Source organism: Aedes albopictus, chromosome 2, assembly GCF_035046485.1.
Source record: "Aedes albopictus strain Foshan chromosome 2, AalbF5, whole genome shotgun sequence".
In the NCBI taxonomy this organism is placed as follows: Eukaryota; Metazoa; Arthropoda; class Insecta; order Diptera; family Culicidae; genus Aedes; species Aedes albopictus.
Window position 1 is genome coordinate 326,960,295 of NC_085137.1, and position 27,335 is coordinate 326,987,629.

At 40.0% G+C, this 27,335-nt stretch overlaps 1 protein-coding gene across 2 annotated transcripts in view; it reads left to right on the forward strand.

Moving 5' to 3' along the window:
• The first annotated feature begins 9,090 nt into the window (after nt 1–9,090).
• The window catches only part of LOC115270450 (integrin alpha-PS3), a 35,368-nt gene continuing 17,123 nt past the window's right edge, over nt 9,091–27,335 (forward strand). Inside the window, exons 1-2 of one of the 2 annotated variants that reach the window (XM_062852480.1) lie at nt 9,091–9,343; nt 20,828–21,298. In XM_062852480.1, the coding sequence (XP_062708464.1) occupies nt 21,102–21,298 (197 nt within the window). In that variant the 5' untranslated portion in view covers nt 9,091–9,343; nt 20,828–21,101. The remainder of the gene's footprint in view (nt 9,344–20,827; nt 21,299–27,335) is intronic. The other variant, XM_029880183.2, reaches the window with a different exon arrangement.

The window sequence follows — 27,335 nt, forward strand, 5'->3', positions numbered from 1 at the left end:
TAATTTTTGAAGGCGAAATTTTTAGAATTTGACGAAACGAAACGAAATTCAAAATCATAAATTTCGCCTACTTGAATTCCATGGAATTCCGCGGAATTTCGTTTCGAGGGGTAATTGGCGAAACTTTTCGGTATACCGCATACCCTTAGCAATTTATGCGTACGTACTTTCATAAAAGCAGGTCGAAAAAAGTTTTTAAAGCGTGTTTCTACAATTTCCAAAAAATCTTTTTTAAGCAAATATTATTTTTGTGTTTATCATTTCTCCATCTTCTATTATGGAGCCTCGTAGCCGTGCGGTTAGAGTCACCAAGCTTCTAATCGCACCATGCTGTTGGGGTGAAGGTTCGATTCCCGCTCCGGGCGATGAAACTTTTCGTAAGACTAGTTTCTTCCCCGTATCCACTGGTGCATTGTCCGTGTGTCCGTTGTCTAGTGTTAAGTTTCGTTCAGTCTGTACAGCCTCTGGCTGAAGACGGTGCCCATGTCTTTTTTTGAATACATTTTTTAAGATGCATAATTGTTTAATAAGTTTTATTCGTGTAATCCTAGAGATTGCCATTGTTTCCTTAAAGCTAGTATGGAACATGCATCCATGAATCATTCCGTTCATATCGTTCGAACCCACAGGCCTATTTTCGTGATCATAATAATTTTGGACCTGAAAAATTCTTCAAACGCCTCGATTTCATCACCGTCGATAGAAATTCGGGGTGGCGGGCGCGGTGATTCCTCCCTGGAGCCCTTTGTCATCATGTACTTTGTCTTCGACACATTAGTGACTGATCCGATTCGCCTGGCTTCATTCTTCAGTAGGATGTACGTTTCCGCCATCATCTCAAATTTACGAGCTATAATATCAATATCATCAGCGAAACCAAGTAGCTGAACGTACTTCGTAAAAATCGTCTCACTCGTGTTTATCCCGCTCTCCTTATTACACCCTCTAATGCAATGTTGAACAGCAAGCACGAAAGGCCATCACCTAGCCGTAAACCTCTGCGAGATTCGAAGGGACTCGAGAGTGTCCCTGATACTCGAACTACGCACTAAGGGTATGCGGTATACCGAAAAGTTTCGCCAAATACCCCTCGAAACGAAATTCCGCGGAATTCAACTATGTAGGCGAAATTTATGATTTTGAATTTTGTTTCGTTTCGTCAAATTCAAAAAATTTCGCCTTCAAAAACTACACTTTGACGAAACAAAACGGAATTCCACGAAACTGTCAAATAATTTCGAAAACAAATATATAGGGTAAAAGGGTATAATACGCCCCACCGGGGCAAAACGCCCCCCTTCATTTTCTAGCGATTCAAGCGCTTTTTGCATGCGGGATCGAATGGAAATCTCAAATATTGATGATTAATTGCCATCAAGCTGATCCGTTAGTTGATTGGTATAGAAAAGCAATAAAAATATCGAAAAGTCTGAAATTGAGGCTTTTGGCGTAATATTTTACCTCTTGCAAGCTGGCTTCATTGTAAACGAAGCCAGTTCTGTTCGCTTATGTTATTTTGCAACTTTTATGCAGTTAAACACTTGTTAAAAGGTCCTCCTAGGATAAGCATGTGGTAGAATTATCCCCTGGTACAGTTTTATCACGGGGCTGGACGTTTTCCTTTGGATGGGGCGTATTGCCCCGTTTGTTTTGATAAGGTAAATTTTGGAACGTTTTCGGAAAACGTTTCAAAGCTTCCATAGCCGCCCCTCCAGAGGTAAAGTTCTCATGCAACACTTCACTGACTTTAGAAACAACAATTTGCAGTGGACAATAGATGGGATAAGGCGCCAATTTTAGATATATTGCCATTTCTGCTTAGGGGGGGCATATTATACCTGTTTACCCTAGTGTGAATGCTAATCGTTTAAAAATCTTCCTCATCTAAAGTTACTGATAAAAATTATAACAATGTCTCGAAAAAATTGAAGTGATAGGATAAAGTATAAAATACAGGATAGAAGATAGTTATTGTTCTAAGCCAATTTCATGAATGCCATAAAGAACTCAACCACGTGGAAACGCACCTGGATTGTTCTAAGAAATGCTAGATGACAATAGACAGGGTCGCGAGGCTCATGTTTGGGAAACGATGCTATTAGAAACGAATCGCACCCAAGAGATGAGATATCTTTGGGAAAATATCTTTGCAAATTCAAAAAAACCGCAGTTGATATTATAAAAGTTTTCGATTCTGGAAGGAATATTTTGACAAAATTGCAAAATCCCGGAAAACTTTATGTAGGGACTTATAAAAGTAAAAACGCCCCCTAGTCACCTTTGCAATAGTTCCCGTCATTATTAAATATTCCTATGCACAATATTGTTTCTGAGTAGCTTTCCCCAGGGCATAAAAAGGTGCATAAATCAAAAGTGCATAAGAAGAGGTTATAGTGTATATTTTGACAGGAAGCTCGAACCAAATGCAAAAAAAAAATGTTCAGCGGACTTTCAGGAATATTTTATGTGTATTGCGCATTTCCCACCCCACTCACTGGACCCCCTTCGCAGTTAGTATAAGTGCGGGATCGTGAATAAAACTCCGATTTTGCATCGAATCATTTCGGTGTCTTCTGCGCACTTATTCAGCACCTTGTAATGCATAAGTGCGCAGAAGACATCGACACGATTCGATGCAAAATCGGAGTTTTATTCACGATCCCGCACTTATTATACTAACTGCGAAAGGAGTTCAGTGGGGTGGGAAATGTGCAATATTTTACCGTCGACTCTCCACATGTCGATGTTCTACATCTCGATATCTCTCTCTATCTCGATGGTTTGGTCGGTCCCTTCAATCTGCATAGGGGCTGTCCATTAATTGCGTAAGGGCTTATGGAGGGAGGGGGGGTTTGAAAAATCTTACGCGCCATACAAATTTTTTTGGGTTCTCATACAAAAAATCTTACAAAAATTGCTAAAATTCCCTTACGTAATTAATGGACAGCCCCATACATGTTACCTTTCTACATGTCGATATCTTTTTATCTCGACATCTCTCTATCTCGATGCGATCTCGTTTATTTTTGCTCCAGATTTTCTCTCCATATGTCGATATGCCCGTTTTTACAGGTTTTTACAGATTGCCAGATCTAATTTCTTAGGTGCAAAACATTATGGGAAGGCAAAGTGACATCTGTTTGTTGACGGTTTTTGCTAGTTACGGATGATTTTTCAATCTAGTGTGCATTACAAATTGATTCTTCAATTCAATCTCTCCCTATCTCGATGGTCCCTTCAACATCGAGATGTAGAGAGTCAACTGTAGTAAGATAAATAATGACAAACGCGAAAAACCTACTGAAATCGTAAGTTGATCGTAAAGTAGGTTAAAAAATCGATCATTTATAGGTTAACAGTGAGGTGACGGTAGATTAACGACTGATACCAAAAGGAATGGCTATATAACACAGCTGAGTACACTTTGCTCCATGAAGTATGGAGAATTAGCTTCAGTTAAAATTCATGAATAAAAAGAAATAAAAATAATTGCTCCATGAATACCACATTGCTCCTTTTCTTTCATCAATCATGTTTTAGAAAGCATCAATCTAACGGTTAAGAAAAATGTAAGTACACAGTACCAATTTTCACAAAAAAAAGATTATACTTACAATATTCCGCGAAATTTTTACAGAAATTTCGTTTCGTTTCAAAAAAATGCCGAGTGAATCCGAATTTCGTATCGAACTCACGAAACTTTTTAAAATTTCGTTTCGTTTCGTACCGCATCGTCCCAAAAAATTTTCATACCGTTTCGTTTCGTATCGCTTTGAAAAAATCCCATACCGCATACCCTTACCAAGAACTCTCTTGCAATAGGTGATAGACGGCGGCATAAAATTTGAGAGTGTACCTTGTATGCAGCGCTCAGTAGTGTGATCGCGCGATAGTTCCCGCAATCCAACTTATCGCCCTTTTTGTAGATGGGACACACGATACCTTCCATCCACTCCTTCGGTAATACTTCCTCCTCCCAAATCTTGGTAATGACCCAGTGTAGTGCTCTCACCAGTGCTTTTCCACCGTATTTTAGTAGCTCGCTTGGTAGTTTATCAGCTCCAGCGGCTTTGTTGTTTTCCAACCGGCCAACTTCCTCCTCATTGACACCAATGCACCATAGCCAAATTGGGTGCCATGACAGTTACAGGACCAACAAAAGTAGAGCTTCACGCCACTTAAGAAAAAAGCTAACTCCTATTCCCTGAAGAATGTTAAATAAATATAACCGAAATGTCGGATGTAAAAGCAAAACAGCCTTTTGCTACCCAATCAGACTTTCAGAGCTGAGAAATTCCTTTCAAGTGTAGAATCAACAGTCGTAAACCTAAACGTTTACATTTACAACTTAATAACCACACAGTTATTGAAGTTGTACGTAGTCGCTTAATAACCACACAGTTATTGAAGTTGTACGTAGGGCTGCAAAACGGTGAGTCGATAAGGAGAGCGTCCAATATAGCTCTGGTCCTCACAAGTTCCTACCTCATGCTTCCACGGGTCAAACGATGACAAAGACCGCCAGCTAAGAGTTGTGTGCTTAGCTGGTAGCGCAGCCTGGGCACTGTTGTCCTTCTGACTTCAGCTAGATTGAGGAGGTACGATCCGAGTTCACCAAGGAGGTGCGGCTCAAACAGCGTCTGTTCTGGCATCCAGCGGCTGAGTAAGAAACGCTGCACCACGCCCAGCTAGATCCAAGGTGGTAGCCCCATCAGCGTGGTCGTCCCAGTGTTGGTTGGGACGTTAAACAGAACTGGCACGATGGCCCTCCGGCGAGACAGGAGTGTTGGCGTAGGCCCAATAAGCCACCCGTAAAAATCCCCATTGCGAATAACATAGGAGAAAATACGACTCGATACAATCGGCAAAGACCCACGCGACGAAATAAGGACTACGATTGGAAACTTGGAACATGGAATTGCAAGTCACTAGGTTTCGCAGGATGTGACAGGATAATCTACGACGAACTACATCCCCGCAACTTCGACATCGTGGCGTTGCAGGAACTTTGTTGGACTGGACAGAAAGTGTGGAAAAGCGGGCATCGAGCGGCTACCTTCTACCAAAGCTGTGGCACCACCAATGAACTGGGAACAGGATTTATAGTGTTGGGCAAGATGCGACAACGTGTGATCGGGTGGCAGCCGATCAACGCAAGGATGTGCATTAGCGTGGTTCAAAAAATCGTTTTTGCTCCACACCGCTTATTCGATTCCTAACCAGATTATATGCCTTCTCACAAAATTTGAGCTCATTTGGTTGAAAATTGAGACTGCACAAGCCCGTCAAAGTTTGTATGGGAATTACTATGGGAAAACGATGTTTTTTATTCAATCAACCGTAGCATTTCCCCAAGTGCCCTAGTGGGTTAGTCGACCCTTGGTAATCCTTGGCTACTCTATCAGCTACAACTTTGCCGAAGACCGCATTCCAATCGGACGCCTCATTAATTAGTTACCGATTTTTATCCAGAATCGAAATCTTTACTCATGATGGTTAAACTATTCGGTGGGCATCACTGCATTCTGCAGTGGAACATAGTAGCCATGATTTCAGTGTGCTATCTTTGGCGCCATATGCAGCAATGTTGCCTGCTGGGAAGCTGCAGGATCATAGCTTAAGTTTGCCCAGTTGGATACAAATCGATAACTAATTAATGAGGCGTCTGATTTGAATGCGGTCTTCGGCAAATTTGTAGCTGATAGAGTAGCCTTGTATAACCAAGGGTCGACTAACCCAATAGGGTACATGTGGAAATGCTACGGTCGATTGAATGAAAAACATCGTTTTCCCATAGCAATTCCCATACAAACTTTGACGGGCTTGTGCAGTCTCAGTTTTCAACCAAATGAGCTCAAATTTTGTGAGAAGGCATATAATCTGGTTAGGAATCGAATAAGCGGTGTGGAGCAAAAACGATTTTTTGAACCACGCTAATGTGCATGTTGAGAGTTAAGGGCCGTTTCTTCAACTACAGCATCATCAACGTCCACTGCCCACACGAAGGGAGACCCGATGACGAGAAAGAAGCGTTCTACGCGCAGTTAGAGCAAACATACGATGGTTGCTCGCCGCGTGACGTGAAAATCGTTGTCGGCGACATGAACGCGCAGGTAGGAAGGGAGGAAATGTACAGACCGGTAATCGGGCGAAACAGCCTGCACGCCGTATCGAATGATAACGGCCAGCGATGCGTAAACTTTGCAGCCTCCCGTGGTATGGTAGTCCGAAGCACCTTCTTTCCCCGCAAAGATATCCACAAAGCCACCTGGAGATCACCCGACCACCAAACAGAAAACCAAATCGACCACGTTCTAATTGACGGTAAATTCTTCTCGGATATAACCAACGTCCGCACATACCGCAGTGCGAATATAGATTCGGATCACTACTTAGTCGCTGTATGCATGCGCTCAAAACTTTCGACAGTTATCACCACGCGTCGAAGTCGAACGCCGCGGCTCAACATCGAGCAGCTGCGTAACGTAGAAGTGGCTCAAGACTACGCGCAGCAGTTAGCAGTTGCCCTACCAACGGAAGAGCAGCTTGGCGCAGCTACACTTGAAGATGGCTGGAGGGACATCCGATCCGCCATAGGTAGTACCTCGGCTACAGCACTAGGCTTCGCGACTCCGAATCACAGAAACGACTGGTACGACGGCGAATGTGAACAGTTGAAAAACGAGAAGAATGCAGCATGGGCGAGAATGCTGCAACACCGTACGAGAGCGAATGAGGCACGTTACAAACAGGCGCGGAACAGGCAGAACTCAGTCTTCCGGATGAAGAAGCGCCAGCAGGAAGAACGAGATCGCGAAGTGATGGAAGAACTGTACCGCGCTAAGCACTACACTGGGTCATTACCAAGATTTGGGAGGAGGAAGTATTACCGGAGGAATGGATGGAAGGTATCGTGTGTCCCATCTACAAAAAGGGCGACAAGTTGGATTGCGGAAACTACCGCGCGATCACACTACTGAGCGCTGCCTACAAGATACTCTCCCAAATTTTATGCCGCCGTCTATCACCGATTGCAAGAGAGTTCGTGGGGCAATATCAGGCTGGATTCATGGGTGAACGCGCTACAACGGACCAGATGTTCGCCATCCGCCAGGTGTTGCAGAAATGCCGCGAATACAACGTGCCCACACATCACTTGTTCATCGATTTCAAATCGGCGTATGATACAATCGATCGAGAACAGCTATGGCAGATTATGCACGAATACGGATTCCCGGATAAACTGATACGGTTGATCAAGGCGACGATGGATCGAGTGATGTGCGTAGTTCGAGTATCAGGGACACTCTCGAGTCCCTTCGAATCTCGCAGAGGGTTACGGCAAGGTGATGGTCTTTCGTGCTTGCTGTTCAACATTGCTTTGGAGGGTGTAATAAGAAGAGCGGGGATAAACACGAGTGGGACGATTTTCACGAAGTCCGTTCAGCTGCTTGGTTTCGCCGATGATATTGATATTATTGCTCGTAAATTTGAGACGATGGCGGAAACGTACATCCGAAAGAGGGAAGCCAGGCGAATCGGATTAGTCATTAATGTGTCGAAGACAAAGTACATGATGGCAAAGGGCTCCAGGGAGGAATCACCGCGCCCGCCACCCCGAATTCATATCGACGGTGATCAAATCGAGGCGGTTGAAGAATTCGTGTACTTGGGCTCACTGGTGACCGACGACAACGACACCAGCAGAGAAATTCAGAGGCGCATTGTGGCAGGAAATCGTGCCTACTTTGGACTCCGCAGAACTCTACGATCGAATAAAGTTCGCCGTAACACGAAGTTAACCATCTACAAAACGTTGATTAGACCGGTCGTCCTCTATGGGCACGAAACATGGACCCTACGTGCAGAGGACCAACGCGCCCTTGGAGTTTTCGAACGGAAGGTGTTGCGTACCATCTACGGCGGAGTGCAGATGGAAGACGGGACTTGGAGAAGGCGAATGAACCACGAGCTGCATCAGCTGCTGGGAGAACCAACCATCGTCCATACCGCGAAAATCGGGAGGCTACGGTGGGCGGGTCACGCCATCAGGATGTCGGATAGCAACCCGACTAAAATGGTTCTCGAGAGTCATCCGACCGGTACAAGAAGACGTGGAGCGCAGCGAGCTAGGTGGGTCGACCAAGTGGAGGACGATCTGCGGACCCTACGCAGAGTGCGGAACTGGAGACAAACAGCCATGGACCGAGTGGAATGGAGGCGGCTACTATGTACAGCGAGGCCACCCCGGCCTTAGCCTGACCGGTAAGGTAAGTAACGTAGTCGCATTCTATCAAAAATGTCAACGGAATTCCCCACGAAATGAGCGCAATAATTCATTGATGGCATTCCTCTACGTGCGCGAGAAGCTGCAGTCGCAAAGCACCATGAGTAATATTCAAGTTCTGAGTAATCGACGCTTGTTTCACGTTTATTTACCTTTCATCTGATAGCCACTCGTCGGTGCCGCAACGCGCCGGGTCGGCAAACTGCCCTAAGAAACAACAGAATCTCACGCTCTCTTGACGGTTTAACTCTTGGCGCGCGCGCGATGGGGTTTACCTTTTCTGCGTACTACATCGTTATTACTGCCGCCGAGCTGTTGCAGTTTATCACAGGTGAGTCATCTGGTCGAGTACCGGTATGCTTAAATTAAGTTGATTGTTAAGCAAAAGTTCAACATTTCGTCGACGCACCATAGTAGGTACGTCACAAACCGGTACTCGTGTGGAGACACCGAAAATTCAAAACAAACCTTGCGTGAAAACAAGTTTTGAAATTTGCATACGCAGTATCTTCTGTGGTGAGCATGGTGCAAATTCTCTTGCGAGTAGTATGAATGAACTAGCACGTGTTTGTTCATTTATATCAATAAATGTTGCTCAAGGGGGTAGTTCAAAGAACACGTTACGAAGATCTGTTCAGAGCATCCCAACCAAATGAGCGGATAACGCTTCAAAGGCTAGTACCTAATTTATGAACCGTATGAGACAACAGTGTTCATTCAGCCACGGTATCAAGTGAAACGTTTCTCTCCCATATCGACAGCCTGTGGTCACTCTCTCAGTCAACTTCAATCAAAGCTTGACTTTTAAGTCTTAGTCTTGCCGGTTTAATTGTCGCGAGTGGTCACAATTTCTCGAGCGCAAAGCGTAACAGACGATAAATATTTGCTTTCGGTTATTATCTGCTCTGCTCACCATTAGCTGTCCGTTATCAGTAGATAAATTCGCGATAAGTGATTTGTGAGTGCAGTTTTTTGACGGTTTTGGGTAACCAGTTGAAGCAAACCAACGACTCGGAAAGGTGTGTGTGATTGATAAGAAATTAAAATTTGTGAGAAGTGAAAATAGGCAAATAGTTAAATGCAAGCAACTACCTGATTCAGGATTCCTCATAAAACAATCCAATAACCAGTTTGTCAAATAAACTTTTGCCAACTTCATTAGTGATTCATGAAAAATACCTTCCCTGAAGAACTGGCTGACGACGGACGGTGGTATGCGGTGATTTGCGTGTTTGGGCATTGTTGTGTGCAAAGGAAACGAACCCAATTTGGGATGAATCATAGCGCATTGACAACGTTTTGTTGACTTGATCGAGGAGAGAGAAAGTTGCAGACTTACAGCTGGGACAGATTGACGAGTAACCTTCACCGGTCTCTGTGCGACGACAGGAGCTCCATATGGGGTCAATTAATCGGTTGCGTAATCAATCAAAGCTGCATACGAGCAGTGGGTCAAGCACGTGATTTGAATTGCAGCAGTAGTTTGATTGAGCTGAGTTGTTACAGTGCAAGACGATTTCGGATGTTCTGAACGAGTGAAGACAATTAGAGTTGACGTCATTTTATCTGTCGATAATGTTAAGTCATTGAACATATCGAGCATGATTTCATGACGCAAATAACTTGGTTTGAGGTTTGTGGCATTGAATATTGTTCAATGATTGTAAACTGCTATACATTTTTTTGTTGTGATTGAACTAATCTCGAATCGAAGATAACTCCTTGTGGTGTTTCAGTGATAAGCAAGCAGAAGTTGGTGCACTCTCCACAATGGTCCAGGAACCGAATGTTCAAGAAAAGATAACCTAAGCGTGATCAAATGATTTCTAGATAATGTAGCCTTTTACAAAGTTTGGGAACATAATATGGTTCTAATAATGATCAGCATAAGGGTTACATATCAGTTTCAGTTCAGTGCATCCATGGTGGTGCAGAGTGCCATCGTAAATGATAGTCAATCTTCATTGTGGGCGATTTCTCGCCATCGCTTTGACCTGTGGCCAGATCAAATTTTCATCCACATCTTTTATTCCTTTATACAATCTGCACTTTCATAAAGCTCTGGGCTTACCTCTGCTGAGATATTCTGCAAAATTGTGGCCAATCCAGCTTCACTTTTGCTCCCGAATGTATGTCCTCATCTGCGGTGACATCGACGAAAGAGCTCAGTGTTGTTACGTACCGAATGTATCTGTTGGTGAAGATCTGCATCCGTTGAGTACCCAGGTAATACACTTGTCACAGACAAGTGGTTGCGCAGAAGTCACTGTGACTTACTTCTAAAAAGTATTTATTTGTACACTTTCGTGACTTTTCGATGACAAGTGTGTTACTTCGGTGTTCTCCACTGATACACACCAGGATTAACTGACGTACCGTGATTTCGGGTGAAATTGATCAGTGGGGTGAAATTGATCGACGAGAGGTCCATTTTTATTTGTTAAAAATAACGTTTTAAACTTAAAGCAATTTGTGGAAAATGGCCATCACCTGGCTCAAGGGTTATTGAATGATGTGTTTACATATTTTACGGCCAATTAGTCACATATTTCGGTATGAAATTCAATATTTTTTGAAAATGCGTATTAGGCGATCTTCACTCTCTAAAATAAAAACTTTCATTTTTGAGTAGCGCCCGTGCCGCACAGGGACTGTGTTGGAAACACACATTTTTTTAAATTGCTCGTACGCCCACATTTTTGCAAAATATCAATATTTTTCGGTATTTGAAGGTGGTTTATAAACCCAGTGAGGTTGCCATGTCGAAATTACACTGTTAGACAAAAAAAAACTTTTGCCGTGATCAGAGACCCCATTAGTAGGGCATAGAAGCGCATGGAAAATGTAAAAAAATGCCTTTTTCAAATCTGTTGGGGCACCCCTAGAAACTTTTTGAGATGAGTTTGAATTTTATTCATTTTTGAAGGTTTGACACGAGCTTTAGAAATCATCATAAACACATTTGAAATACAATATCTTTGAAATGCAGTTCTGTGCACCGCTGAAATTTTCACAGATCTGAGAAGTAACTTTGATAAATAACTAGCCAAAATTTCAGCCTATTATCACATTCCATTTCATTGATACATATCCGGGAAGAATCAAATATGGCTTATATAATACAAATCCTTGAAGTTTTCTCTTGATTCAATCACAAAAAGCAAGCCCCAATCCTTATCTAATCATAACAAAATAACTATTTTACTTTGATTTGACTTCGAAATGCTACACTTATGATCTAAATAATTGAATTCAAATTTTCGAGAAGAAAATCCGATCGATTTTTCAAATTACTAACGTGGTAAGCCTGTGTAAAAATAAAAATAAAATCTAATATATTTATATTTTGCGATTAGTACAAAAAAAAAAACGTTTCCAGTGTTTTCGTGGGTTGTCTATATTCACATAATGTTTCGAAGAACCTCCTAGCCATACCAAGGTGGTAAAATGGATAACTTTATTGAATAAAACGAACCTATTTCAATACAATGAATTGAAGCTGGCATTGCGCAGAAAACATGGTTGAAGTTCACGGCTGTTCAAAACAATGTAACCCTAAAAAAAGCAAGCCAAAAATGAGAACATTCTCCATTTACTATTAGTAATCGTACAAGCACTGTTGTTTTCATCACATTTTAGTTAGTTTCACAATAAAGAATGTGTATGTTGGGGCATTACCATTGAAGACACTTTTATGAAATAAATTGAATTTGTCATGTAGTAAAATATTTCCAATCATAATTTCAAGCTCAATAATGTCCTCCACGATTGTAAAATTGCTTTATAAGCTCCAGCGGCATAGGATCTGGAACCATTTGGGCAGGATCACTTATTTTGGGCACTTATGTCTATAACTCAGTCAATTTAGAAACGATTGACTTGATTTTTGAGACACGATCAGATACGCACAGTATCTAGCTATATGCAACAATTCAAGTCAATCGGTTTAGAATTGACTGAGTTATAGCAGCAAGTGCCCAAAATAGGTGCTCCTGCCTAAACGGTCCTAGACCTTATTTGTCAATACTATACTATCTATCCAGAAGCACTAAGGCGAATTAATATAATTTATTTACTTAAGTCCAAATTTGTTCCAATGCAGAGGTCGTTGGAATTTGAATATATTTTTCGCATCGTATTTAAATTTTTAAGAACATGGAACTGCTTGATACCCACCAGGTCAAGCAATCTGGTATGGTTTCTTAGGTACACATCAAACCATTGAAAAGCATTCTCATCCATACGCGATATTTAAATTTGGGCACGACTCGAAATTCGATCAAAACAAAATACTTCTTTGAATTAAGTGAACGTAGTGTATTTTGCCTGAATTGTGATCCTAATCCATCGCATTCAAAATCTCAGTATATTGGTATTTAAACATGATTATGAAAGTAACATTTGATGTCAAATGTTACAATGAACTTTGTTCATTTTCATAAACGACAAAAAAGTTTTTGAAAACTGCAATTACAACATTAAATTTATTTGGACAAGTTTCCCCTTAAAACACTCATGCTGACCTCAATGAATTAATCTAACTTTCTTCCTGTAGATCCTTTGTAAACATATCCTAAAATTTTTCGTATAGCTTTTCAGAATCATATTTAGTTCAACCAGATGTTTGAAATACAATTTTTATCTTCTTCAATTAGAGACTGAAAAATACATTAACACTAGAAACCGGACGTCACATCTAGTGACCTAGTGGAGAACTTGTAAAGAAACGTTTTCTCCTACTGGAGCGGAAATTCATCCAATATTTCGAGGCGTTCGAAGTATCCGAAAGACTGACGCTGCACGGCATTAACGCTTAGAAGTTTTTTTTTTAAATGGATATGAATATGGGTGTGCTTTATGGTATTAGATTTAAAAAACTAAAAGATTTTCACTGTATAAGTCAGAGTTAAGCCTTCGCGGATATGTATAAATGAAACGGAATGACGTAATAGGTAGAAATTTTAACTAGTTATTTATCAAAGTTGCTTCTCAGATCTGTGAAAATTTCAGCGGTGCACAAAACTGCATTTCAAAGATATTGTATTTCAAATGTGTTTATGATGATTTCTAAAGCTCGTGTCAAACCTTCAAAAATGAATAAAATTCAAACTCATCTCAAAAAGTTTCTAGGGGTGCCCCAACAGATTTGAAAATGGCATTTTTCTACATTTTCCATGCGCTTTTATGCCCTACTAATGGGGTCTCTGATCACGGCAAAAGTTTTTTTTGTCGAACAGTGTTATTACAAAATACATGCTCATGTGAGCGTACGAGCAATTTAAAAAAAAATGTGTGTTTCCAACACAGTCATGTGCGGCATGGATGTTTACTAAAAATGTGCAGGCCGAACACATTTTTGAGTGTAGCCGTTTTTGCGTGCATAGACACTTTCAATTTTTTGTTACCGTAGTTGTATCGCACATGTAATGAATATTCGAATGAATGTTTGTAACTCTCAAGTATTCGCCAAACCAGATTTCGTCATCACGAGTTCTATAAATATTGTAATTTATGTATAAAATTGTACTATTTCGGAAGTTCACTATTGATACACATAATTAGTGAGAAATTTGCATACTTTCAGGCGTTTTCTTTTGATTTATTAAACATTAAACTTATGTAATTTAAAATTTAGTAAACTTGTAACAGTTTTGCATAGCTTTTCGCATTCTAGGGTAGTCAATTCAAATTGAAAAAATATTTTCAGCACTTACAAAAACATTTCACTGACTGATCAATTTCACCCCGAAAGTAAAATTTTAGATTTTTTATTAAAAATGGTATTTATTATAATAAAATGATTTGCTGTAAATGTTTCAACCTCGTTGACTGATGAAAACCATGGTCGTACTTGTTTTAAAGCATTGAACTTAACCATATCGACAAAAGACGCCAAAAACTACGAAAAGTGATCAATTTCACCCGAAATCACGGTACATCAGAATAGATCACACATTTGAGCTGATTTTTCAGACGTTACGAAATTAGATTAGTCGATTTTCTACATATTTTTAAACACAGTGATTAGTATTTTTCCTTATATTTTAAAGCTCACATAGCAGCTCTCGCCTTTTTGAACAATGCACCTCTACATATCAATCTTGGAGCAGCTATCGATCGCCATTTCAATACCAAGTTTTCAACATTCTTCACTGATTGCAAGATAGGTATCGTAAATCTTTCATGGTTGACCGCGTTTACAGTGTATTCTAGTTATCGTTGATGGTGAAACATGCCGCCGAGTGCCGTTGAGTTGGAGAGCAGAACCAGTGATAGTTTATATTCTTGCCCCACTCCAACAGAGACCCGGTTAGGATTGGACAAGGCAAGACACCAGTAGTTCTCTGCACGAAAAAGCCTCGTACTGTGCTTCAATGAGGCACATCCTTTTCTTAGGAACTCACTTTGGTCTTTGGGATCCCCACATGCTTTCGTGAGAGAGATGGTGGAAGACTTGTTTTGTGACCAATTGAATACTAGGAAGCGGAACTCATGCAATTCATTAGCTCTTATGAATGAAAAGTAGTATACTTTACTACTTATAGTATCAACTCATCAGTAAAGTCCACCTAGTAAAGAAATAGTTTTCCCGTTATACTGAAGGTTATTACTGGAAACGTGGCTTCATGAAGAATTTGGTTTCGAAAAGCAAAGTTCCATCACGAAGGAATCTGGATAATAGGGATAACAGTGCAGAGAAGGGCTCCTAGAACAATTTTCCGGCAAGCACACGATTTCAATAAACTGCTGCAAATTCCTTGCGGACGTGGATTGTTTTTTAAGTTAAAATTCATCCAAAAATTCCCCCACAAGAATTTAACAAGAAATTTACTTAAACGTTTATTTCTGGACATATTTTGAAGTACCTCTTGGAATGACTTCCAGAATTACTTCCTTATTTTTCACAGAATTTTTCTTAGAACTCTTTTTTGAATTTCTCCCTGAGGTTCTTTCGGTGTCCTACTCCTGAATTCCTGAATTCTGACTGATTTCTTATGAAGTTTTCAGGGTGATCTTGCAAAACGTTTTGTTTTCAAGAATTTCTTCCAGTGTTTGTCCAGAGTTGTTCCCTGAACCCTTCAATGGGATTTCTTCTGAAATTATTCCAGTAATTTCTACTGGAAACTTTCGTGAGTTCTATTCTATAGTTTATCTCGGGATTTCTACAGGATATTGAATGAATGTTCCCACAATACTTTTCTTTAAATTTCACTCGAGATTGCACTCGGAGTTTTTCAGACACTCCAGTTAACAGACTCCTTCCGGAGTTGCTTCCAAGATTTCTCTCAGTGTTTTTAAGTATTTACCCTGGGTTTTCTCCCAAGATTTTTTTCCGGGGTTTCTTACAGAAATTCCTTTTGAGAGTTCCTTAAGGCTGTCGATATTTTCGTGGAGCTCTTCCCTCAAATTCTTTCGGATGCTTCCCAAGGTATTCTTCGAAATGGTTTTCAGAATTTCTTGCAGTGATCCTCTTGATTTTTTGGGGATTTCCAGGGGACACTCTTTGAATTTTTATTCGGAATGACTACTAGAAATTTACTTTGGGATCAATAGTTGTTCTCAGAGTTCTTGCACAATTTTATCATGAGACCTAGTAAGATCTAGTTCTGTAAATTATCGTAAGCGTTATTTAAATTTTTGACATTTTTTTTGGAATATATATGGTGAATAAATAACACTGTGGTATACCTGCCTTGTGGTGGATTGCAAGATCTAGTCGTTATTAAGCAAGCATCTATGAAAGAAAACTTAAAGAATAAAAAGAAAAAACAAGCTGCATAATTACCACAAAAGTGTAGGCATTATACATACGTGCATTGGCGGGACAATAGTAACACGATATCTTATACAATGTATGATGAGCAGCGTAGCATTTTATTCGATTTAATAAAAATATTAAAAAGAAAACAATTCTTGTCACTTTAGTGTCGGTCTGAAGACTTTTAGATTAACGAGTCACACTTTCCACTTAATCTTGTACCGACTTTTCGAACCCTCTACGCAGAATACCCTCTATGAATGAATGTACCGTAAAATGGGGTATCTTTGATAATGCGGGTAACTTTGATAGTGTGACAGGCATGGTATAATTTATCTTTTAACTATGATTCCTTCAATCAGTTAAGAAAAAGGCAAACGTAGATCAAAACTATACATAAGAAAGACTATTTTAAACGTATTTTCATTAAAATCGAGTTTATATTAAACTTTTTGGGCAAATAATAAAAATCGTTGATATTGTTGTCACTTGTCAACCCCTTCAAACAATCTGCTGTACGACTTTGTTTCAACTATTTTTTCAATGATTGGCCGCTTGTTCTCGGTAGATCCGATTATAGATTCCAGATCTGCCCTTGAATCTCTTAACAAAGTGTGCTTTAACAAACTGGAATCAATTTTGTAAATTGGGACATATATCTCCATACACCAATAAACGCCTAAAAGTAGGCAATGCCATTGTACTTTCATGTAAATTATATTGTTGTGCTTAAAATTTTCTTATGATACATTCAGAAACAACATAAAAAAGAGAATTTACCATGAATAGCATGTAATCATATGTTGATGTACCATTAGAAATATATATTTTACAATGATAATGATTTTTGATAGCTTAACTCACAGTTTTTTTTAGTCAGTACTCAACAAACTCATTTTTATATGTAGAATTCTGTTACAAAATACATATTTTACTATAAAATTTCAATCTACTATATTCCACAAGGCTTCTTTCATCATGTTCATACTCCTCAGATTTCAAGATATGATGATTTTTTTTAGGATTTGATGTGTTTTTCAGGGCACTATCAAAGTTACCCCAAAATGAAAATATGATTCTTGCGGAAATGAAAAATTAAAAGTCACTCAATATATTTAAAATTATCGGATCTTTCAATTGCAATTGATAAATGATACCCCAGTACTTGTTTTAAAAATATAAAACTAGGGGAAATACTTTTACACGGAATAATATTTGGAAAATTCGCTGAAAAACTATCAAAGTTACCCCATTTTACGGTAATCAGTTTCGTACCTTTTAACTGACACTGAGGAAGATTACAAGTGGTAGTCGAAATACGCATATCTGTCAAAGGATAAGCAACATAGGGCGGAATTAAAAGGTACGAAACTGATTACACTCATTCATAGATTTCCACTTAATACCAAAAACTACTTATTGAAACACGTTGATCAATTACCATGTCATTTTAACTCATCTTAATGTTTGTTTCAATGCACTTGGTTTACCTGTACTGTGCGTGTTTTGCAGACTTTCTGGAGTTTATTTTAACATTCATACGATTTCATTCGGACACCAATGCGAGTTAACCCTCTAATACCCAAATTTTTTATTTTGATCTAAATATCATTTTTCGTCATCTAAAATCGATTTAAACATGTTTTGGAAGATGATTCTTTTTAATTCTCGATTTCGTGAATTTCAGTTTTTGATTTTTCTAATTTTTATGTTTGAACATCCCCACACTTTTATATTTTTTCTGGAAGCCTATTTGGGGTACGGATTTTTTGGGATGAAAACATTTTGAAATTTTGTGATTATTGTTGAAATATTATTTTTTTAAATTTTTTTCATATAAAATTTTATTTTCCGTGTAATTTTAAGGAAAATAATTTAAGAGTGTATTCGATCCCCTTAAACTATTAAACAAGGATAGAATGGTTCGGGAAAAATTTAAAATATGTTAATTGTAGCGATTCAATACAAAATAAACAATGACTTCTAAAAGGTGACCAAAACATCAATTTTTCAATGATTTTTAAAAAATGTAAATACGCTTTAAAATATACTAAAAACCATTTTGAGATACACAAAACAGTCCTAAATATCAGCCAAAAATATAAAAATTTTCATTTCCCACGAAACAAAAATTACAAAAATGCTCAAACTATACCCCGTCTAAAGGCGGGGTTGGGTATTAGAGGGTTAAGAAAAGTACCAAGTGAAGTGGTATAAACATCGCAGTACGCACTTCATGCGAATTAATTTGAATCTTTGCGAATTCACTCGCTTGTTCGTGTGAATCAGTTGAGTTCATGAGACATCAGAATATGGTTAACTACTAGGTTTACTATGATGTGGTCATAACTAATGAAAGTTAATTTGTATTTTTATACGACTTTACCAGATACATCGCAAAAAGTTCAAATGATAACATCATATGCGATGAAAATTGTATATCCGCTGTACATATTTGCGATATTAACTTAAAGTGGCAATTTATACGACTCTTGTTCGTCTGAGCACTTTGTAGAAAAACGGCGGTATTTTAGAAAACACAAGATGAACTCACGAAAAAAAAAGAGACAAGCTTGGATATCTTGGAAAAAAGATGGAAATGATACCCGGCTAAAATATTAGGAAACTTCTATAAGGAAATCTAAAAACCTCTAGAGGAACTTCAAGAAAAACTCCGAGAAGCTCTAAAAAATTCGGAAGGAAGACCGGAAACATCAGTAGAAAGCTCTGCATGTAATCTTGGGATGATCTTGAAAAAATAAAAAAACAAAATTCCTGATATAAACAACATGAGAGTTCTTCAAGGAAGAACTCCTTAACCCTAAAAGGGATACCATCATGGCCTCAGTTTCATCACCTCTCTGAGTGTGTTCCATCAAAGACGAGCTCTGAAAGGCGCCTGCGGTCCAATGGACCCCAGGTATCCCTTTTAGGGTTAAGAAAGCACGGTTTGAATTCTATGAGAAATTGCTTGGGAATTTAAAAAAGAAATTGCTGTAGAAAAGCAAGGAATCCTGGGAAGAATTCTAAAAAGGTATACAAGCGAACTTTTATACTTTTAAAGTCTGAATGAATTCCTCCGAAATAATCGAGACTGTCAGTTTTTGTTTGAAATAGGACATGATCGGAGAAGTACTACATTTGCAGTTATTAGCTGAATTTTAGTACGGTGAGAAGATAAATTTTCCGTTCCTGCAATGAAATGGCGTGAAAAGTGAGGGTATTTTGATTCTTTGACTAATTTAAGGGCGTTGTTTTAGAGGCGTTTGAGTATTTCAGGAGTGCTTCAATGAAGTTTCAGGTGCGTTTCAGGGGGTTTCTGGAGCCTTTTGAAGACGTTCCAAGGGCTTGAAGGGACATTTTAAATTGACCACGGAGATTCTATTTAAGGGCGCTTCAATGCAATTATGGAGATTTCTGGGTTGCATCAAGCGGGTTTTAAGGTCGTTTCACGGCGGTTTTAGAGGGGGTTTTTAAACTTTTTAAAAATGTTAAAAGGAGCTTCAAGGACAATACAAATGGATTACGGGTATTTCAATTGGATTATGGTTTCAGGGACGTTTCAAGGCATTTGAGGTTCATTTCAAGGGGTTTCTTTGAGTCTCAGGAGTTTAAGGACGTTCAGGCGTATTGTTAAAAGCTTACGGCAATTTCAGGAGCATTTCAATAGTATGAAGTGCCGAAAAGGCCCCCTTGAGACCCCCTTGAATGCTCTTCGAACCCTTGGTAGTCCCTGAGAGCCCTTGATATGCTCCTGAGACCTCCAGGTACTTCCCTAAACCCGAGAAAAAGCGGATAACAAAATGATATCACTTTGATAATTTGCTGTATTATCGGTGTTATCATTTTGTTATTTTTATTATCATATTTTCAAATTGATGATAACCAGTTGATAACAAATTTAGTTATCGATAATTTTGATCTATCACGATAACATAAAAATACTAAATGATAACAAAACATGTTATCAGTTTTCAAACGCATATTTCAAAGCTTTCCCTAAACTGAGAGTCTGATGAACCTCGAATCTAAAAATAGATTCCGTTTTCCACCTTTTATGCGAATGTGGTACAAAAGCATAGCTTTTAATTACTCTCACTCTCACTGTGTATCACCCCTTAATTCAACCTGAATGATAACAAACTCAAACAAAGGATAACCAGGTAAGAGAACTTGTAATCATTTTGTTATTCGCCTTTGCTCGGGAAGCCCTTTGGGACCCTCTGAAAAGTCCTAGAGATCCCCTGAAGTATTCCCGAGACCTTCTGGTAATGGCTGAACCCTCCTAAAAAACCAAAAAGACCTTCAGGTTCCCTCTTGAAATACCCTCGGAACCACTGAAATGTCCCTGAGAACCTTGAAACGATCGACCCAATGAAATCCCCTGAGACCTCCAGATGAGGACGAGAACAGTAGGTTGTTAGTCTAAGGTCTCTTGTCCCCCATTCTGGCACAGCCACCTTAGATATGCCACCAGTTAATATTTACCCGCTAGTTGCTAATCTGTTTGAGCCTAAACGGAAGAAGGTTTTTTTTTGCAAGGTGTACAACAAAGTCAAAAACAAAAACCTAAAATTTGTCATCCTGAAGGAATAGTGTCATCACCGTTGACATCCAACATCTTCGCAACCAATTTATTTGTAGTGCAAAGTGAATCACCATCCGGTGGCAAGCACGCGCCATGCTTCCTATATGCCCGTTGTAAAACCGCCGTCATCGCCCAACTCACCACCGTAAAATGATTGATGTGTAACTAAACGTTTTCCTTGTTTCTTCCTCAGGGTGCCTCAGCTCCAGTTCGCCGCCCAGCAATGTGAATTCTTGCATGATCTGTCCATCTCACGAAGCAGACTCACTGCCCCAGGGCTGCCCTGTAAAATAGCGTCGTCGCGTCCCGGTAGCCCATGAAGCGATGAAATCATCCGTGCCTGTGTGAACAAAGTGGAAGTGTTAAAAAGTGAAATTGACAACATCGAAAAATCCACCGTGTGACCACGTGTGTGATCAGTTTGGCTTCGAGTCTAGAGTGTACAAAGCAAGCGTTAGACACGCTAAATGGGGTTGAAAATGAAGAAATCAGCCGAAATGTCTGTGATATTAGTGTTATTAGTGCTCTTGCCGGTGATCAAGGTGAACGGATTTAATCTGTCACCACAGCCCAACTATGTGTTCAGAGAACCAGCCCTCAATATTTACATGAACAAGGTGCGTTCGTCTTTGTTTGGATTCTCGCTGAACCTGCGGCCTGGAGGGTAAGTTAAACTTAGACCACTAAATCGTCATAAAGATTGGTGTTTGTTTGAAGCTTTATTTATTTGATAAATATGATTACGTTGTAAGCAAAAATCGGCATTTAAGCAACACACAATTTTGAATGAGACAACGTCGCGAATTGATAAGGCGAGATGAAAATGCAGTACATGTTAAGAAATGTCTTAAAACGGAATTTTGACAAATTCCATTTCATTGGAATAAATCAATACTTCCCCAGAAGAAATGTACGACATTCCATCACATATTCAACCAGACAACTCACTGCAGTTTATCTGGAAGTTATTCACTTTGCACTTCCCGCCGGCATGCGTTTTGTCATATGGTCATATGGTGATAGTGATGGTGCCTGTATACCATAGATAAGCGGAAGGAGTGCCCTGGGCGGTGACAGCGTTGTAGCTCACTGATAATAACCACTTGCAAAATGGAATTGCGTTTCTTATCGTTTGCCAATAAGAAGTGCGTTCTTGGAAGAAATCAGAGCGAGACGTGTGTATTTTTTCTTCATGCTTGAATGAAATGTTTCCATCGGATATCAATAATGGGGAAGAAGTTGATTAGTCAATAGTTGGGCACGCTTTACAAATAGTTGTTTTTCACGTGATTCACTTCCGATGGTATTAAATAATGTGTTCTCACTCTTGCGGTCATTATAACCTAATAATTGGCATTGGGTTGGGTACACAGCTAGTTGCGTTCGGTAATTTTTACCAAAATCTCTGCTACTGAGCGTTCGGTAACGGATTTTTACCGAAATTCTTTAAAAAATACAAAATTTCGGTAAAACCTTATCGTTTATCTGTCAAACTCTAACGAAGTTCGGTAAATTTTGCGAGCTCTACCGATTTTTTTCGGTAAACTAAACTTAACGGTTGAGATTTCGGTAAAGTATTGCCGAAGTCGGTGATTTTTTTTTAAGTTTGTAAGCAGAACCCAACTTGCTCGAAGTTGCTGCATCCTTTTTTTATCCATTTGCTAAAGAAATGGTAAGAGTCAAAGATAGAACTAACTTTTACAAGGTGTGAAAACAAAAAGTTTCAGTGTTGTCATTCAGTAAACCATGCTGTTTTATATCTGTTAGCAGGTCGCAAAATTTTCGAGCAGACGAGTTGAAGTTTACCGTGCGGCAATTTTCATTCACTTGCCTGCATATTCATATTCATCTGCTCGATACTCATTTGTCAACTGAATGAAAGTCAATGAATATTTGTAAATATCTTACAAAGTGTTAAATTTCTGATAAAATATTTTAGGTTTCGATTATATTTAACGGTGCTTTACACGGATCTTTTCCCATTTGATTGTTGAGGAGTGTTTTTGGAAGGAATCGTAGCCATAAACGTAGGTAATTATGAAGATGTTTCTCGATCGGCTTCATATTCAATGACTACGAATTGACTGACTGTGTGAAGAGGGTGAGCGAAAATGAGTTTGTTTGTTTTGAATGTTCAGTGCAGAATCATTCAAATTCGTGCTGTTTTCAGTCAATGACTATGAACATGTTTCACTCTGTAGCCTTCAATTTTTTTAGATGTCGCATTTCACGCAAACTCGAATAAATCTTGGCCCCAATAGGTAGACTTTGTCACCAGACAACACTTTGCATAGTTATGCATGATTTTTATGGTACAAGTAACTTTACTCAAGTTCATTTAAAATGCCCAATTCAAATGCGAATAAATAACACCAATAATTTCCCTTCAGCAACTCAATTGACCTGAACGAAAGTTAAACGTGTGTTTTAACCTTCCGTAACTCGCGCGGTTGACTACCTGCGTCAGCACCACGCTAATGCTGAGTACAAAAAGCGAGATTTTTTCAATGTGTTGTACAAAATACAACAGCGTGATCGCTCGAGGGTTAATCAAGTCAAAGGAATACATCTTACTTGCCCCCGTCTAACGCTTGCATTAAAAAATGGACTTTTTTTCGAAGTGAGCTAGAAAATTGTATAAGCTAAATATAAACAAGTTGTTATTTTTGTTTACTAACAGCATCTATTGGTTATGCTAAAAAAAATTGGTACAGACCTTTAAACGCAGTTTTATTAAAATTAGTGAGGATGTTGGTTACAGTAATCGAAAACAAACGTGTTGGCATATTTTTCGATATTTTTACCGTTAGCTCAATATGTCTTTGAAAACTATTACATATTTAGTTGCGTATAATCCTTATTTCACTTCTTTTTATCAATTAACACTTCGAAATTATCGAGAAACTTTTAAGAAATAAGAATTCCATGTTGCCCCAAGTGTCAAAAAACAGCAAATTTCGACTTATAATTTTATCATGCTAAACATCGTTGGAGAGCCATGTCAAAACAGAATATAATCACCCCTATTATGTTCCCGAATGAATAACTATATCTCTCGTGAACATTTGGTGCAATTGATGCAATAGTTTACCAATTTTTTAAAGGAAATTTTGTTACCCAAAAAGAAATATGATGTGACCGAATTTTCTTAAAAGTGCCACCCTACTTCAAAGTCCCAGTATAATGTGAAATGATCACAATCATCTAAGTTTTTCATATATTTTCATCAACCATGCAAAGATATACTCGTACAAATTTTTGAGCAATTTTATCTCAATGGAGCACAGAGGTACACTGCAATGCAATGTATGCCCTCAGTAGAAAATCATTTGGAATAACATGAAATTTTTCAACATGGTATCACATTTATTGGAATAACTCCACAATTAATGCATATATCGTTATGAAAATTGGAATGGAAATAGTAAACAAGTTGTAAAATCGGGGAAAATTTTTAAATATGACTCTTTAGTGTAAAACAACTTCATGAAAAATGGGTGAAAAAAGTCAATTTTTTTTTTAAATGGGTAACTCTCACTGAGACCGGCCCACTATTTACACCTTGTCTTCAAAAATGTTTAAGGTGCCGATTTTCTGAAAGCCCTCGCTAAAAAAGTAAGAAAAATGCATTTGGTTACTCAAATTGATGGACCTCCCGTTAATTAGAGCCACAACAATTTTTGCAGACCCCCCGATTTTGGTCAAATGGTGGCTCACTTAAACCGTTATAACTCGAAAGTTTATCCAAAAACCACCTCAAAACGAATTGTTGTTGAAAAGAGGAAAGATAGAGCTACTATTTACAATAATAAAAAGTTGGGTCGGTCATATTGATTTTGGCCGCCATCTTGGATTTTTATACCAAAACATTTCTTTCACCATGATGGCAACCACCGATTTTCAAAATTTTTGCATCAATTGAAAGCTGAGACATTTATACATAACATATCAAAAAATTAGAGATGTCTTTATACAGATATAGAGATACAGATTATAGAGCATCCGTACAGATTTCGTTTTATATAAAATACAGATGTTTTAACAAAAGAGGCTCTTTTAATTTTGTATGGGATACAGACTTTTCACCCAAAATTTGGATGGGATGCACCACTCGAATTGAACAAAGTAAACACTTGCTTCAACTAAGACGTATTCAAAAGCCTTCAAGTTTGAATTGAATCTACAGTATGTGCATCCATCTTTAGTCTTTGCTCCCGTGATCATTTTATTCCAAAATCACCAGCACCAATTTTTTCGTTCTTTTTGTTATCATGCATGCTCACTCTGAACCAGTGAATCAAAATTCAAATCGCCATCATATCGGACCCATGCCGAGTACCCGCCGGCAACGGCAACTGGGTCGCGGATGGGACCAGAAAAATGGCGGCGATATGGACGACGGGTAAATACCCCGTTCAGGTGTCTACTACCTATGAGGGCTTTGTGGTCGCCAAAGTAAACGGGGTCTTCTTCTGTAGCTGTTATGCGCCTCCGCGGTGGCCAATCGAGCGGTTCACGCAAATGCTGGACCGCTTAACGACCGTGCTAACAGGGCGAAGGCCGGTGGTAATAGCGGGTGACTTTAATGCCTGGGCCGTGGAATGGGGAAGCCGTTTCACGAACCAGCGGGGTCTGATCCTGCTAGAAACACTGGCCATCTTAGATGTCGACTTGACTAATGTCGGTACCAAGAGTACCTTTAGTCGAAACGGAGCGGAGTCAATTATTGACGTGACCTTTTGTAGTCCTGGCCTAACAAGTAGTTCGAACTGGAGAGTAAATGATGGCTTCACTCACAGCGACCACCTGGCGGTTCGATACAGTAAAGACTACAACAACAGCAGACAGCGGATAGGAGAAGAGGCGGCTAGGCCAAGGCCAAGCCCTCGCAGGTGGAAGACATCATACTTCGACGAAGGGGTATTTAGGGAGGCGCTCCGCCGTGAGCGAAACTTATTCGGTTTAGACGGCGACCAGCTGGTAGCTCTCACGTGCGTGTGATGCGACCATGCCTAGGCGATTCCACCCTAGAAATGGGAGGCCACCGGCTTACTGGTGGACCGATGCGATTGTGGACCTGCGCCGCGCCTGCCTACGGGCTAGGCGTCGGATGCAGCAAGCACGATCAGAGGAAGAGCGAAACGAACGGCGGGTGGTGTTCGCCGCTGCAAAAGCCGCGCTTAAGACCGAGATAAGAGCAAGCAAAAAGGCATGCTTTGAGGGTCTCTGTCAGAGTGCCAATACGAACCCGTGGGGTGACGCCTACAGGATCGTTATGGCCAAGACGAGAGGTGTGATGGCTCCTACAGAGCAATCTTCAGAGATGTTGGAGGGGATCATTGGAGGACTTTTTCCGCGTCATGATCCTAGTCCTTGGCCTCCTTTCGTAGGACAGCCGGGGACTGGGGCTGGCGATGAGGAGAGGATCATCGATGTGAAACTTGCGGGGATAGCTAAATCTCTTAGCGTAGGTAAGGCCCCAGGTCCGGACGGAGTTCCGAACCTGGCCTTAAAAGTAGCTATTGCAGAGGCTCCCGAGATGTTCAGGTCTGCTATGCAGAAATGCCTGGACGAGGGAGTTTTCCCAGAAGCTTGGAAGAGGCAGAGCCTGGCACTATTGCCAAAGGCGGGGAAACCACCCGGAGACCCGTCGGCATATAGACCAATATGCTTGATTGACACGGCGGGGAAGGTGCTCGAAAAGATCATCCTCAATAGAATGTTGAGGTTCATCGAGGGCGAAAATGGTCTTTCGAGCAACCAGTACGGCTTCCGGAAGGGGAGGTTCACCGTAGACGCTATCTTGTCGGTTACAAAAACCGCCGAGAAAACACTCGAGCCTAAGAGGAGGGGAATTCGCTTTTGCGCGGTAGTGACTCTGGATGTAAGGAATGCGTTTAATAGCGCCAGCTGGTCTTTTTTTTTTTTCTTCTAAACCATAGGGGGATAATCTGCTCAACAGACACCCCAACAGGAAGGTTAGGGTAGTGTGGGGCTGAGGCCCTCTTCTAATCTAATCTAATCTTATCTTTTCTAGTACAAACGCAGCCAGTACGAGAAAGCATCCTGGAAAGTAATCAGGTTAGATTGGGCCTAATTACTTTTCTTGTCAATATTGAGGCTTGCAGCATATCAAAGATATGATGCAAGCGTCAAAGCTGCCAGGCCTACTGCGTTGTATTTGCCGCAGAGATGATTGTTCGAATTGTCTCGAGTTTTACTATTGTTTTCCGTCGAAACAATTCTAGAATCTACAGGGGAGGATGGATGCGTACCGTACCGTGTCACACGACGCTCTCTGCGTCATTACTGGTATGGTGCCTATCAGCATTCTTATCAGTGAGGACATGGAGCACACGGCACAAGAGGCATACGCAGGACTGCCAGAATGGCCTCTATGGTCAAATGGCAGCGCGCGTGGGACAATTCCACCAAAGGAAGGTGGACCCAGAGGTTGATACCGAGGGTAGATAGTTGGATTAATAGACGCCATGGGGAAGTTACATTCCACCTGACACAGGTCCTTGTAGGGTCTGACTCTAAGCATAACGTGTTGGGTTCGGGAGAACATAGTAAGCGTTGAGATTGATAGGCAGTTAGACTCGGAGAGTGACAGCGAAAAGAACGATAATAAACATGTGTGCCAAAGATGGGATATTATTCTAAACTGTAAGAACTTGGTATCCCTAAATATTCCGAAT